At 41.1% G+C, this 16,115-nt stretch overlaps 1 protein-coding gene across 1 annotated transcript in view; it reads left to right on the top strand.

Moving 5' to 3' along the window:
- Positions 1 to 16,115, top strand: part of SLC9A8 (solute carrier family 9 member A8) — a 55,676-nt gene that overhangs the window by 17,636 nt on the left and 21,925 nt on the right. Inside the window, exons 5-8 of the mRNA XM_039497750.1 lie at positions 6,089 to 6,147; positions 13,285 to 13,368; positions 14,828 to 14,929; positions 15,892 to 15,926. Coding sequence (XP_039353684.1) covers positions 6,089 to 6,147; positions 13,285 to 13,368; positions 14,828 to 14,929; positions 15,892 to 15,926 — 280 coding nt within the window. The remainder of the gene's footprint in view (positions 1 to 6,088; positions 6,148 to 13,284; positions 13,369 to 14,827; positions 14,930 to 15,891; positions 15,927 to 16,115) is intronic.

A 16,115-nucleotide genomic window follows, 5' to 3' on the forward strand; every position in this document is an offset into this window, starting at 1 on the left:
GGGAAGAGGCAAGTCTAGATTTACCCCTAAACAGCGCACAGGATCTGGTGCAAGAGGTGAATACAGCTGAACCACTTCGTAATACAGACCATAATGTAATTAAATGTAATATGCCTGTGAGGGGTAAAATACCAAAGAAGCCCACCGCAGAAGTATTTAAGAGCGTGTTCTTGTCACAAGGTTTGTCAGCAGTCTGGTGGCATACGTGCTAGTGGTCTCCAATGCTCAGGGAGGGTAAGTGAAGGCAACGACTCAGAAGGAATCCTCAGTGCAAGGGTAAAGAGGTGGTAACATTATGAAAGTCTGAGATAGATTGTGTGTAGTAGGCTCAGTGTCTAAGTGCAGGCCAGGTGTAGGACCTTCTGTTCCCTACATGGGACCTAACCCCACGTTTTGTCTTAGCAAAGAGAAGGTGTTAGACTTTGTGCTATACAGCTCCTGTGCTCTGTTCCCAAACTGCTCCGTGGTCGGGAGGGTAGAGTGCTAGTGTATGTGTCATTTGCCTGTTGGGGTGTTGCTGAAACAGGGCAGAGTTGAGGTTGCACTGTCGGGTGTTGTGAATCTTAACTCCTCACTTCCCCTTCTAATAACCAAGGGGACAGGAATCCTTACCCAGTGAGGTCACAGTCTCATAGTTCTCCTGCATGACGTCTCTGTAGAGGGCTCTCTGAGCGGGGTCCGGCAGAGCCCATTCTTCCTTGGTGAAATACACAGCCACCTCCTCGAAGGTCACCAGCCCCCTGACTGGCTTCAGCACCCCTATGGAATTATATACAGTGATACATAAACTTAATACAGTAAGATCTCCCAATGATATTGCAGGAAATTGCCATGTCTGTCACAACGTCCCCTCGAAGTAATTACATCTTGAAATCCTGATGTCTATTGTAATTCAGGTCCATTTGATCATATCTCTTACCAGCAATATCGATTTAAAAAAAAACAAATGCAAACTTCAGTGTTAGATTTAGAGCAGAGTTGCAAACTTCTGCTTTCCCAGGGCAAAAGAGTATTTTTTCCCAGGCAAGGTAAAATAAATAAATAAATATATATATATTTTTTTATCACCATGGAAAAGATATATGGGTAAATTTTGATTTATTTAGATTGTAGCTCTCCAAGTAGGGACTGTCTGCTACTCTATGTTTGTGCAGTGCATGGCACAATGGTGCCTCAGTACCTTCATCTTTAGGCGTTACTATAGTAAACGTGATTAGTAATACATAATTTGTGCCTAAACTGGTAAATTTTCATGACAGTTTTGTAAAACTGATTTAGAGGCACGCACTTCTGATCAAAATGCCGATAGTGCATTCTCCATTCACTGTACACTTATACAACTGTGTTTATCACATTGTCTTAACTACTTGATGAATTCCTAGACGCAGTTTGTAATAGTCATGTAATAAATGAACTTTGCAACGCTGCAGAAGACTAAAGATTATATTTATTATGTTGATAAAGAATCTACCATTTTAATGCAATTGCATATAAAACAAATAAAAGGAAGTATTTCTTCACACAATGCACAGTCAACCTGTGGAACTCTTTGCCAGAGGATGTTGTGAAGGCCAAGACTTATAACAGGGTTCAAAAAAGAGCTAGATAAATTCATGGAGGATAAGGTCCATTAATGGCTATTAGCCAGAATGGGCAGGGATGGTGTCCCTAGCCTCTACTTGCCAGAAGATGGGAATGGGCAACGGGGGATGGATCATTTGACGATTACTTGTTCTGTTCATTCCTTCTGAAGTACCTGGCATTGGCCACTGTCAGAAGACAGGATACTGGGCTAGTTGAACCTTTAGTCTGACCCAGTATGACCATCCTTATGTTCTGAAGCTAGAAATTATATATCTATTCTTTGAGAATAAGCCACCAAAGAAATCTACGCAAGTATTATAAAAAGGTTATTGGCAAACATACAGATGTTATATCATGATTGCTAGTGTGACTACAGCTTTGAGAGGTAGCTGAAGAGTTAGATTAGAATGTAACAGATTACATTCTTTGACAAATCGCTACCCAGAGGTGTCAGGAGTAAGAAATAAACAGGGAATGAAGACAGTAATTAAAATAGATGCAGGAGAAATATTGTCTGCAGATGTTTCAAGTAATAAGCTAAGTCGCTACCATTTCCGAGTCAAACAAAGCTAAAGTGGAAAGTTCTCTGAATAAATTTCAGGAACTGGTACAACAGACAGTGATTTTTCTGGTGCCCTGATCAGAACAGGGAACATAATATTTTTTTAAGAGGGAACAAAAGGCTTGGTGAAAGGCCTTCTAATGCCCATGCAATTGTGTGGTGCAGCTTGTGATTTAGCTCTTCCACCTTCCCAGAAGAAGTAGTTCTCCCAGATGGGGCAAACCTGTTCATGCCTCCTGAACACACAACTAGATACCTGTGGATGTAGAAAGCGAAAATCGATAGAGGGCCTCAATTCCTATTAGGTTCTGAACAACATCCGTTGGCTGCTGAGCACCCTCCAGCCCTCTTGACATCAGTAAGAGTAAAGGGTGCCCAGCAAGCACCTTGAAGGTTTGGACACATGCCAGGTTGCCTGTGCCCCTTCTTCAGCGCTCCTTTGCTCCATTACTCATGCGTACCTAACTGTGTAGTGGTGGTATGGTGGAGAGCAGATTGAATTGATCTAGACTGTTAGCCACACCTCAGTCAATGACAGATTAGTGTTTAATAATGTTACTACAAAATTATATGTTGCAATATCTAAAGCAGTGGTTCCCATACTTGTTCCGCCGCTTGTGCAGGAAAAGCCCCTGGTGAACCCGGCCCGGTTTGTTTACCTGCCACGTCTGCAGGTTCGGCCGATCGCGGCTCCCAGTGGCCGTGGTTCGCTGCTCCAGGCCAATGGGAGCTGCTGGAAGCAGCATGGGCCGAGGGACGTACTGGCCGCCACTTCCAGCAGCTCCCATTGGCCTGGAGCAGTGAACCACGGCCACTGGGAGCCTTGATCAGCCGAACCTGCGGATGCAGCAGGTAAACAAACCAGCCCGGCCCACCAGGGGCTTTCCCTGCACAGGCGGCGGAACAAGTTTGGGAACCACTGATCTAAAGTAATGTACAGAGCAGCAGAGGGAGAAAGAATCCTTCCCCGGGCCATATCTATACAATCATTTCCTCCTCCTCTTCCAGTTTCCACTGCTTCTCCCTCCTGAATGTCCCATTTGTATCCACCTTTCACTTGTCTCTTCATGCCTTTGTGATTGCTTCTCCTCCACACCTGTAATTCCCTCCCAATAATTGCAGCAAAGAGTCCTGTGGCACCTTATAGACTAACAGACGTTTTTGGAGCATGAGCTTTCGTGGGTGAATACCCACTTCGTCAAATGCATCTGATTGTTCACTAAGTCACTTCCTTTTTGTCACTGAAGTTCCCCCTGTTAAAACACTTATTCCGGCGGAGGGAGCTTCTCAATGAAAATCTATCAAACTTAGAAAGTACAGTTGAAAAATACACTTCTTGAAGTCTCAGCTGCTGATTTTTGCTTCCTATATGTTTTTCTCATTTGGATTATAAATTCCCTAGAGTATATTCTGTCATCAATACTGTTTCTAACAGAGTCAAGCCTACTGTGGGTGGTCAGCAAATAATAATCAATTTCCCAGTGTTTGGCTTCCAACGTAGCTCCCATCCCAGAGTAGAAGGGCTACAAATTGGTAATGGGACTTATGAATTACCATGGCTGATTCCATCCTGCATCAAAGAACAGCAGATCTTTGATGTTCCTGTATTAACATTTTGTTCTTGGTCTCCTTTCAAACCATCTCACTGAGTAATTATTTGTATCCGCTTGGACAAGCCCCTTAAAATATTTGTGTATGAAAGAAGGCTTAGTCCTCATGGAACATCATGTGTATGATGCATCCATCAGGAGTGGTCCATGTGATGCTATTGTGAAATTCTTTTGAGAACTACAGTGTGATGGAGTAAAAATTACATCCATTTCCTTGAAAACATACTTTAAAACTTCAAAGTTACTTAATCATCTTGTACTTTTCATGCAGTGTATTTCATGTTTCCCAAGTGCTATCTGATTATTACACCCACACTCTGTAAACAAACAGAGAAACACAAAAACGGAGTCTGAGTAACGAGATGAAGCCTCATCCCTTTCTGTAGTCTCTTTGGGGCAGGCTGCAAATTATGCCCCCGACTCACACTAAAAGTTGTCCTCCTAGTTTGAAGTCTTCATTCAGATCTCTCTGGAGACACATTAGGTGGGAGAACATCATGAGCTTTAGCAATTCAGCCTTTAACATATTTGGTTTGGTTAATAATTATTCTATAAAACAACTGTGTGTGAAGTGGGCAATATATTTAATACCTGCTGGTGACTTTTACAGTATGTCCACCCATTTGAGGAGTGGTTCTGTCAGTTTCCCCACACTGATCAGAAGTGGGTTCCTAGTTTGCTGCTGCTTGCTCACATCAGGGTGAAATTTATCTCTGTACGGAGGGTCTGTGCACTCTCATTTTCCACTCCTGCCCTGTTCTGATGGTTTAAATGGCCTTAAGCAGGGATTTGGAGCAATCAAATTTTTGAATTGCTCCACTCCATCTCCGGACAAAAACCTACTGGTCTGCGCTCCAGCTCCGGGCTCCATTCCAAAGCCCTGGCCTTAAGTGTTGTGCAGACCTAGGCCATGGCTACACTTGCAGGTGTGCAGCGCTGGGAGTTACAGCTGTCTTCATACAGCTGTGTAGGGAAAGCGCTGGTGTGTGGCCACACTGACAGCTACCAGCGCTGCAGTGTGGCCACATTTGCAGCATTTGCAGCGCTGCTGGGAGTGATGCATTATGGGCAGCTATCCCAGCGTTCAAGTGGCTGCAACGTGCTTTTCAAAACAGGGGGGTGGGGTGGAGTGTGACAGGGAGCATGGGGGAGACAGAGAGAGTGGATTTTTGGAGCCGACACTGTGTGTCAGCTCCCTGCCTTGCAAGTTCTAAGGACTGGAAGATACACAGCACCAACCTTCAATCATTTTAAAACTTTCGACCCCTTCCCCCACCCCTCTCTTATTCACTAAATGCAAATAACCTTCAGACCACATAAGCAGCTGTTTCAAAACGGACCCCCCTCCCCCTGCTTCTCTCCTCAAGCAAACACTAGCAAACACTAGCTGTGCACATTCCAAAGGAATTCCCCTGCCTCTGCTCCAGCAAACAGGAGCTGTGTTTGTTTTTTAGATAAGCAGCTCCGGGAGCCCGGAGTTCACAACAAAACAAAGAGAGGCATCACAACAAAACAAAGAATGTTATCTGGTACTTAAAGCATTTTGGGAAGGTTCCGGAGGTCAGTTACAGCGTAGTAAGATTAATCACTGTTTACACTTGCTCCCAGCGCTGCACTTGTTATACGTGAGGCAGATCAGGTGTACGGCCAGTGCTGCAGCCAGGGAGATGCAGCGCTGGATGTGCCTTGCAGGTGTGGACAGTTACTAAGTTGCAGCACTGTAAACCCACCACCAGTGCTGCAACTCTCCAGTGTAGCCAAGCCCCTAGTGCTGACACAGGGTTGGATTTCACCCATCAGTCCCTATTTGAATAATTGACTCAATAGGAAGAGAAGTAGGGTTTCTCATTTACATACAGGTGAAGAACCTTTTTAAGTAAGTAAACCTGCTGTTCACACTTAATGATGAAAGAAATTAAAAACAAACAAATTGCAAAGTTACAAAAGTGTTCTCCAAAATCTATTTTCCTTATTAGTTGTGAACAAAACCCCCTCAAAACTGGTGTACAGCATTTAAATATCCTATCTGGTCATCTTTGGTGCAGTATGAGCATGCTTTATTTTGAAATGTACTACAGAAACTTTAGTAAGACAGAAACAGTCCTCTAATATGCTGTTCTAGGGATGGGAAAATGTTTTGCTTTATATCTTGCCTTGTCTTTTGCTTTTAATAATGTTGTTTAGTATGCGGAAAATAGGTCAGTGGAGTTGCAAATAACAATTTAAGATCCTCTCGACAGAGAGTCAGTGACAGTAACCTGAAGAGTTATGTGTTTCACGATTAGTGAATTAAGAACGTTGTGTCTGTCTGTCTCTCTCTCTCTCCCTCCAGGTATCCTCATGGGAGCATTTATAAAAATTATAGAGTCTCAAAAACTGGCCAACTGGAAGGTATATTTGAAGCAATTCATTTTTTATTGTAGTCATGTTCTCTGGGATTTTTTAAATGTTGATTATTGTTTGCAATATTAATTATTTTGGGCTTAGTTCCGAAGAGTGGTTTTTTGGTTTTGTTTTGTTTTTTTGTTTTTTGGGGGTGGGGGTGTAGGGTTTTTTTTTTTTTTTTTGCTGCATAGTATGGTTGTTTTTGAATAACCACAACCAGATACTTGTGTTTCCCTGTTAAGGGCCTGATCCTGCTGAATAGTAGGTACCTTCTCCAAGGTGTCTTGCCTCTTCTATTCCCATTGAATTAAATGGCAATAGAGGGTGCTCAGTATCTTGCAGGATTGGTACAATTTAAGTAAGGAACAAAGTTCAATTATTTTTTCTTAACAACTCCCCTCCTGGTTGAATCAACGTGCTTGGTACTGTCACTGTGGTCGGTCAGTAGTGTAGGGGCTCTTCTTATAAAATACTGTTCTTATACTTTTACAAATGCACATTTTTTTGCCTGTGACTGTCGAGCCAGCCTTGGCAGAGAAGAGCAGAAACCCTTCTTCAAAATTATTTTGATAAAAATCAAAAGAAGCTGCATTTACTGATTTTATATTTTTAAAATAGGCTTTATGTTTTGAAAATTTAGCAATTGACTGTGTTTAGCACCAATGAGTAATAAATCAAACCTTTCCTTAAAACACTCGCATTTTGCACTGCATGTTTCTTGGGAACCCCTAGAATTGTTTCCTGATAAAAACTACAGAAGCCAGAGGTGCTTGGAGCAGCAGCATTTTCCATACTCTGGGAGCCATGTTGGAAAAGTCACAGAGCAAAGCAGGGCATGCACATGAGTCTTGTTTCCAGGATTTAACAGAAGTGAAGTAGCTGTGCAGAGGGGCTGGCTCTGTGCAGATGTCCCAGGACCCACACCTTCCATAAGGTTTCTAGTCTGTGCCTCTGCGTAACTGTAAAGCCCTCCCCATGAGGGGAGAATGCTACAGCAGTGACTCCATGAGGTGAATCCTACAGTTATAGGAGGATTTTATCCCCTGCAGGCTAACCTGCATCAGGAAAGCATTTCACTCTTGATTATTTGATGTTTTACTGCTGATTTATTTTAAGATAATTTAATCTTTAAGCGTTTGTCCAGGATGAAAGTGTTGGGAAGGAGAACATCAAATTGGAGCAGAGGGAAACGATCCCATAGTTAGGACCCTCATTCTAGATGATGTCATGGTATCCTCTCACACTGAGGATGCCCCTCCAGGGAGGGAACTCTAGTTATTAGGAGGAGACAGGTAATAATAAGGGATTTGGTAATTAGAAATATAGATGGTTGAGTTTATGATGACTGAGAGAACCGCATGGTGAATTGCCTGCCAGGTGTAAATCTCTTGCAGATCTCTTAAGACATCTAGACAGACTTTACATGCAGTGTGCGGGGAGGAGCTGGTGGTCATGGTACATGTAGGTAGGGATGACATAAGAAAAGGTGGGAGAGAGGTCCTAGAAGCCAAATTTAGTCTGCTAGGTAAGAGATTAAAGTCCAGGAGCTCCATAATATCATTCTCTGAAATACTTCCAGTTCCACAGGCAGGGCCTGTTGGACAGGCTGAATTGCAGAGTCTCAATGCATGGATGAGCTCGTGGTGCAGGGGGAAGGGGTTTAGATTTATTAGTAACTGGGGAATCTTTTGGGAAAGGAGGAGCCTATTCAGGAAGAATGGGCTCCACCTAAACCAAAACAGAACCAGATTGTTGGCATGTAAAATTAAAAAGGTCATAGAGGAGTTTTAAACTAAGGGCTTGGGAAAGCCAACAGGTGCGGAAGAGCACGTGGTTCAGACAGAGACATCCCTTAGGGGAAGCTCAATTAATGGGGATTCTCTATATCCTAGTAAAGAGGAGAGGATAGAAGTTGATAAAGTACAGGTAAGAACTGAAGAGAAACCGTCAAATGAACAAGAATCCCATTCAATTACATCATATGAAGGCAGACGGATAAATATTGACAATTTTTATAAGTGCTTGCATACAGATGCTTGAAGTCTCAATAATAAGATACGTGGACTCGAGTGCCTGGTATTAAATAAGGATATTGATATAATAGGCATCAGAGAAACTTGGTAGAATGATGATAATCAATGAGGCATGCTAATATCAGGGTACAAAATATATAGGAATGACAGATTAGATAATGCTATGGGGAAACGGCACTATATGTTGAAAGAAAGCATAGAGTCAAAATCTTAAAGGACTCAAACTGTACCATAGAGACTCTATGGATAGAAATTCCAGGCTTGAATTGTAAGAGTATAGCAGAAGGAATATATTACTGACCACCTGATCAGGATGGTGATGGTGAATGTGAAATGCTCAGGGAGATTAGAAAGGCTATAAAAATAGCAAACTCAATAATAATGAGGAATCTCAACTATCCCTGTATTGACTGGGTACATGTAACCTCAGAACAGGATGCAGAGATAAAATTTCTAGACTGCTTCTTGGAGCAGCTAGTCCTGGAACCCACAAGGGGATTGCAATTCTTGATTTAGTCCTAAGTGGAGCACAGGATCTGGTCCAAGAGGTAGCTGAGCCACTCGGTAATAGCAACCGTAATGCAATTAAATTAAACATCCTTGTAAGGGAGGAAATACCAAAGAAGCTCACTGCAGTCACATTTAACGTCAAAAATGGGAAATACACACAAATGAGGAAGCTAGGTAAATGGAAATGAGAAAGAACATATACCCCCAATTAAAAAAAATAATAATAAAAGGACCAAAAAATGCCACCATGGCAAAACAGAATAAAAGAGTTGGTTAGAGGCAAAAAAGCATCCCTTAAAAATGGGAAGTCTAATCCTACTGAGGAAAATGCAACACAGCATAAACTCTGGGAAGTCAAGTGCAAAAGTATAATTATGCAGGCCAGAAAATAATTTGAAACGTGAAATTAAAAGACACAAAAACTAACAGCATTTTTTTAAAAAATACATCAGAAGGAGGAAGCCTGCCAAACAATCAGTGGGGCCACTGGACAATTGAAGTGCTAAAGGAGCACTCAGGGAAGACAAGGCCATTATGGAGAAGCTAAACAAATTCTTTGGATCAGTCTTCACTGCAGAGGATGTGAGGGAAATTCCCACAACTCTGAGCCATTCTTTTAGGTGATAAATCTAAGGAAGTCTCCCAGACTGAGGTGTCAGTAGAGGAAGTTTTGGAACAAATTGATAAAATTCAACAGTAATAAGTCACCAGGACCAGGTGGTATTCACCCAAGAGTTCTGAAGGAACTCAAATATGAAATTGCAGAACTACTAACTGTGGTATATAACCTATCACTTGAATCAGGTTGTATACCAGATGACTGGAGGATAGCTAATGTGACTCCAGTTTTTCAAAAAGTCTCCAGAGGTGATCCAAGCAATTACAGGTTGGTAAGTCTTACCTCAGCACCGGGCCAATTGGTTGAAACTGTAGTGAAGAACAGAATTATCAGACACAGATGAACACAATTTGTTGGGGAAGAGTCAACACTCTTTTTGTAAATGGAAATCATGCCTCACCACTCTATTAGAATTCTTTTAGGGTGTCAACAAACATGGACAAGGGTGATCCAGTGGATATAGTGTATGTGGGCTTTCAGAAAGCCTTTGACAAGGTTCCTCACCAAAGGCTCTTAAGCAATCATGGGATAAGAAGGAAGGTCCTCTCATGGATCAGTAACTGATTAAAAGTCAGGAAACAAAAGATCGGAATAATTGGTCAGTTTGCAGAATGGAGAGAGGTAAATAGTGGTGTCCCCCAGGGATCTGCACTGGAACCTGCGCTGATCAACATATTCATAAATGAGCTGGAAAAAAGGGGTAAACTGAGGTGTCAAAGTTTACAGATGATGCAAAATTACTCAAGATAGCTAAGTCCAAAGCAGACTGCGAAGAGTTACAAAGTCTCACAAAACTGGGTTACTGGGCAACAAAATGGCAGATAAATGCAAAGTAATGCACATTGGCAAACATCATCCCAACTATACATACAAAATGGTGGAGTCTAAATTAGCTGTTACCACTCAAGAAAGAGATCTTGGAGTCATTGTGGATAGGTCTCTGAAAACATCCATTCAATGTGCAGCTGCATCAAAAAAGCTAACAGAATATTAGGAAAGGGGTAGATAATAAGACAGAAAATATCATAATATCAGTATATAGATTGATGGTATGCCCACAGCTTGAATACTGCATACAGTTCTGGTTGCCCCACGTCAAAAAAGATATACACCTCTACCCTGATATAACGCTGTCCTCAGGAGCCAAAAAATCTTACCATGTTATAGGTGAAACCATGTTATATCGAACTTGCTTTGATCTGCTGGAGTGTGCAGCTTCGCCCCCCCAAAGCACTGCTTTATCGTGTTATATCCGAATTTGTGTTATATTGGGTCGCGTTATATTGGGGTAGAGGTGTATTAGATATAAATGGAAAAAAGTACAGAGGTCAACAAAAATTATTAGGGGTATGGAACAGTTTCCATATGAGGAGAGATTAAAATACAGGGACTATTCAGCTTGCAAAAGAGTTGACTAAGGGGAGATATGATAAAGGTCTATAAAATCATGAATGGTGTGGAGAAAAGTGAATAAGGAAATGTTACCACTTCACATAAGACAAGAACCAGGGGTCACCCAATGAAATTAATAGGCACCATGTTTAAAACAAAGGGAAGTACTTCTACACACAAAGCACAGTCAACTTGTGGAACTTATTGCCAGGGGATATTGTGAAGGCCAAAAATATAATGGGCGCAAAAAAGAATTAGATAAGTTCGTGAAGGATAAGAAGGTTAATGGTTATTAGCCAAGATGGTCAGGTCAAGATGACTCACTCGATGATTGCCCTCTGAAGCATCTGGCATTGGCCACAGTTGGAAGACAGGACACTGTGCTGGATGGACTTCAGACCCACTATAGCCATTCTTATGATCTTAATTTATTTCAAAGGGTGTAACAATCCATTAAAAGTAGTATTTCCGGTGTGGAACAGCAGCATGTTGAGGTTCAGGTCAAGGTGACACTGGCTAAGAAGCAAATGTGGTCTTGGACAGCAGTGCATCTGGCAACTTTTATTATTTATTGAACTTGCTCTGCGTTCAGTACAAACATAAGGAGACACATCCTTGCCCTAAGAATTTTACAACCTAGATTTCTTGCAGCCAAGTCTGAGTTAGAGAGCAGCGAAGCTTATACTTACTTTCATATGATTCTTGGTGGCTAAAACAGACACCGTATTCACTTGCTTGTCCTGTGCTTAAATTCTTCCTCTTCTTTCCCTATGCTCTCACTTTTACCTAGATTTAAAAAATTGTAATACTAAAGAAAGAATGTGTTTAGTGAGTAGCCTAGTATACAGTTACTGAATCAGAGTGAAAACTTGGAATTACTAGACATATTGCTAAATTGAATTTCATATAAAGGAAAAATCTAATAAATGATATTTCCATGAAATAAACTTCATTGTAAGAGATGAGTTTCATATGCTGATGAATCCACATAAATCCTCTGTGTTAAGAAGGTAAATTCATTACATGTGCAAATGTGAATGAGGTTTTAAATAGGTAAGTGTTTCTGCTTTGCAGGGTGATACTAGGAACAAAGTTGCAGTTTCTCCTTGCAAGGATACAGCGTAGGAGTTACAGTGTCAGGACTTAATATTGTTCAACCTGGATTTAAAGAATCCTTGTTGCTGTTTATAAAGGGAGCAGGCTTCTTAGTCAGTGCTCCTGGAATCTTGAGGGAACCAGGGGATGTAAAGAGAACCACACTGGGCCAAAGACTGTGCATGAGTGATGCAGCTTCTTTGCTCAGAGTGCCAGCAAAAAAAAAAAAAAAAAGCCATTTTTGAGGGTGGCTTTTTGTAAGGCAGTGCGGCCCAAGTGCTTAGAGTAGAGGACAAGGAGTCAGGAGACTTAAGAGCCTGATTCTTGTTTACATTAAAGCTATGTCAACACAGCAAGCTAGGGATCTGATTGTCTTGCTCGTGTACACACACTCGTGTTAGTTCTCATCAAGCTAGTGTGAGTATAAATAGCTGTGGAGCTGCCGTAGCACTGGTAGCGGCAGTGGAGGCATTGATGAGTTGTGCTGAGTACTTACCTGTGATGAGTGTGTACGTGGCATGTGTCAGCCATGCCTGTGCTACTGCTACCAGTGCTACTGTGGATACGCTGCTATTTATAGCCATGCCTAGCGCAGTGATACTATGTGCACATGAGCAGGGGAATCACACCCCTCGCTTGCAGTGTAGCAATAGCCTAAGGCTCATTTACATCACTGTGACAGTGTAAAAGGGCATTAACTGGACATAAATTACATTTGCAAATGAGACTCAAGCCCTTTAATTTTTTTTTCCATTGGCATCCTGTGAGCCTGATTTAAAGCTCATGGAAATAAATGAGTCTTTTCATTGACTGCAGTGGACTTCGGATCAGGCCCTATGTGACCTTGACCTCTTTCTTCATTGTTTTCTCTGTCTCTAAAGAAAGGGATAATAAAGTTTACTCACCTTTTGTAAAGCACTATGAGGGCTTCACTTTAGAAATGCAAAGTATTTAAATACACATCTGCCCACCAGGAACTGTACTGAGACGATTAACTGATTTCACGTGGTCCCCTGATCAGCTATCTAATGGCAACAGTATTTGGCAATTACTGTCCTGGACTAGATTCAGATCAGTGACCTAAAGGTGAAAGGTGTGTTCTTTTAGAATTTTCCACCAATTTCCTTTCAGGCTTTGAAAGCCTGCAATAAAAATGGTAATGCTTCCGTAATATAGAAACATTTTTCTTTTTTGCAAGCAGTCTGTTTTCCATACAGTACATTTGGGAACAGTGGTTCATGATAAATAACACATCCTGTCTCAATCATCAAGTAAAAAAGTTATTTAAAAGGCAATCCTAAAGTTGTTTACCATCCTGTAATCCTCTTTTATTTAGTGGTGGGAAATGAGACAGGTTAAATATAATTTGTATTTCCAAGTATTTTTGCTTCTTAAAAATGTTTCCATTTAGGTAGAAACTTGAAGGGACTAGATTTGGTATTATTTCAGTTATTGTGCAGTCTTTGAAATTCCTTTGCATTTTTTGTTTTGCAGGAGGAAGAAATGTTTCGTCCAAATATGTTTTTTCTTCTCTTGCTTCCACCTATTATATTTGAATCTGGATATTCCTTACACAAGGTGAGATACTACTAGATAATCATTTTACAACTTGATCTCTCCTTTGGACCAAATTCTGCCTCAGTTACTGTGATGCAACTCTGGAATAATTGCATTGAATTCCACCATACTTACACTCATGGAACTGAGAGTGGAACTTGGCCTCTTGGACCCAGAATGCAGGGCATGTAGTTTCTGCTAATATTAACTGAGCATTGGTAATGTACTAAGTACTATAAAAACATGAGTCATGTTCCATTCTCCAAGAAGTTTCTACTCTGATGCAGACAAATCAAGGAAGAAGGATCTAAGAAACCTCAGCTATGTCTACACTGGCAATTGAATGACAAAACTTTTGTCTTTCAGAGGTGTTAACCTCCTGCACCCTCCGAAAGACACAAGTTTTGCTGTGACAAGTGCCAGTGTGAACAGCGCGCTCCTCCCGACAACGCAAACGCTGCTCATTGGGGGTGGAAGTTTCCTTTTAGCAGCACAGCTGTAGTGACACAGCCATGTCGCTAAAACTGTGTAGTGTAGACATAGCTCTAGAGAGTTTTCTCTTCCTTTTTAGAACTTGGCTGTAGTGTCCACACTTTAAGCCTTTGCTTTGGGCTTGGCTGAAGTCAAGAAGGCCCTGTTGTATTTTAGTGACAAGCTGGAAGACACATTCCTTGCCCCAAAGAGTTTAAAATCAAAGTTATTGGCCCTAAATAGGAAGTAAATGTATTACAATATATTCTTCATGTTATTAAAAAAACAGATGGGTTTTCTTGTTACAACATATTGGGAGGTTCTTTTAGCTGCTCAGCTCTTTAATAACCGCTTAAATCTCAGTGAACTTTTAATTCCATGATTAATATCAGCCAGGGCTTCTAGTATCACTGTGTGGAGAATCTTAATAACCATACTGAGCTAAATGAGAATTAGATCCTGCATAAAGAAGACCAGGAGAGAAATTAGTGTAATCTATTTTAATTACTAGGAGTAAAGTAAGTATTTGCAATGAAATAAAATTTCACTTTAATCATACTTGTAAAGTACAAACATCAAAATGTATTAGTTTACAAAAAGTATTGCACATAAAGGATTTCCAGATTTATAGTACGAGAATATGTATTTAATTTGAAGGATGCAGAACACAATAACAAAACAAGCAAGGAGATTCTGAGTTAAGGGTGAAACACTGTTTGTAAAGATCAAGACTGATAGAAATAAACGAAGGCCTCCCAGCTGTGCTTTGATACATGTGTACGCACACTGTCAAAGCAAGTCTTGTAAATGTCTTTCCCCTGCCTGCTTGGTATAGATATGGGAATATGGGTACATTCAACCCAGTCCAACCAAATGCTAAGCACAGATAACCCAGCAATTGTAAGACAAATATATAGAAATCTGCTTTTAACTTCTTAGATTGTTTTGAGGATTTTTAGTTTTACAGTTCATTTTCACTACCTCACTCTGTCTTGCTTTTGTGTTTCAGGGTAACTTCTTTCAGAACATAGGTTCCATCACTCTGTTTTCTGTGTTTGGCACAGCAATTTCAGCTTTCATTGTAGGTGGAGGAATTTATTTTCTGGGTCAGGTAAGAAAAATGTCTTTGAAACTCCTGCATGTAGTAGGATGGTCCTTCAAAAGCCCATTCTTTCAAAGAAGGGTCAGTAGTCAATGGAAAAGATTATATAAAACAGGAACTGATGATAAGCTTTACATTACCATGTATCCCACACATTACGTTACAAAAAGCGGGGGAAGGTCTATCAGCTTATGTAATTTCCTAGTTAGCTCCTGAAGTCAGGCAACTGAGGTGCACAAAAGGTGGATCAAGGTGGAAAAGTGCATTAAACAGGAGAATCAGAATTAATTGCTTTTTCAGAAATGCAGCATGGGCTAAACTAAAGACAGGGGCGGCTCCAGGCCCCAGCACGCCAAGCGCGGTCTTGGAGCGGCAAGCCGCGGGGGGCGCGAGGGCGGCCTGCAGGCTGCCTCCGGTGGCTTGCCTGCGGAGGGTCCGGTGGTCTGCGGCTTCGGTGGACCTCCCGCAGGCACGGGACCAGCGGACCCTCTGCAGGCAAACCGCTGGAGGCAGCCTGCCTGCTGTGCTTGGGGCGGCAAAATCCCTAGAGCCACCTCTGACTAAAGAAGTGATCATAGGACCGGGAGTAAGGCACCTCTATGAGTTCTAATCTTAGCTCTGTCGCTGACTCATGGTATAGCTTGGGCAAATTCATTTAATCTTTCTCCTATCTCTTATTTCTTTAACTCTACAGTGGGGATAACAATAATTCCCTACCTCACTGATGTCCTGGGAGTTCTAGTTAGAATTTTCAGTCTATAAAGCACTTCTTAGGTATTAATAATTAATTTATTATGACATTTTTATCATAATTTTGCCGTATGATGCACACCTGTACATCAGGATTAAAGTGAAGTTTGAAACAGAGCTTCTTATGAAATTATACTAAATGTATACATAGTAAAAATAATAAAATGAAATCTTTACACAGCTGATTGTAATTTTTTTTTTTTTTTGGCCTGTCCTTTTAGGCTGAGGTAATTTATAAACTGAACATGACAGACAGGTAAGTTCTTGGTAAAATTGCCTAGTATCTTCCAAGAGGCATTCTCCAAAATACTGCAATAGATATGATGAACAGTACTTGCCCAGGTGTTCTGATTGTGTTGTGGATCGCTTAGATTTAATATCACTTGTAAAATCATTAATCAGAATTAACATTTTTAATTCTTGTAATGCCTTTTTTCTAATGAAG

The sequence above is a fragment of the Mauremys reevesii genome, linkage group 13 (genome assembly GCF_016161935.1).
Source record: "Mauremys reevesii isolate NIE-2019 linkage group 13, ASM1616193v1, whole genome shotgun sequence".
NCBI classification, from domain to species: Eukaryota; Metazoa; Chordata; order Testudines; family Geoemydidae; genus Mauremys; species Mauremys reevesii.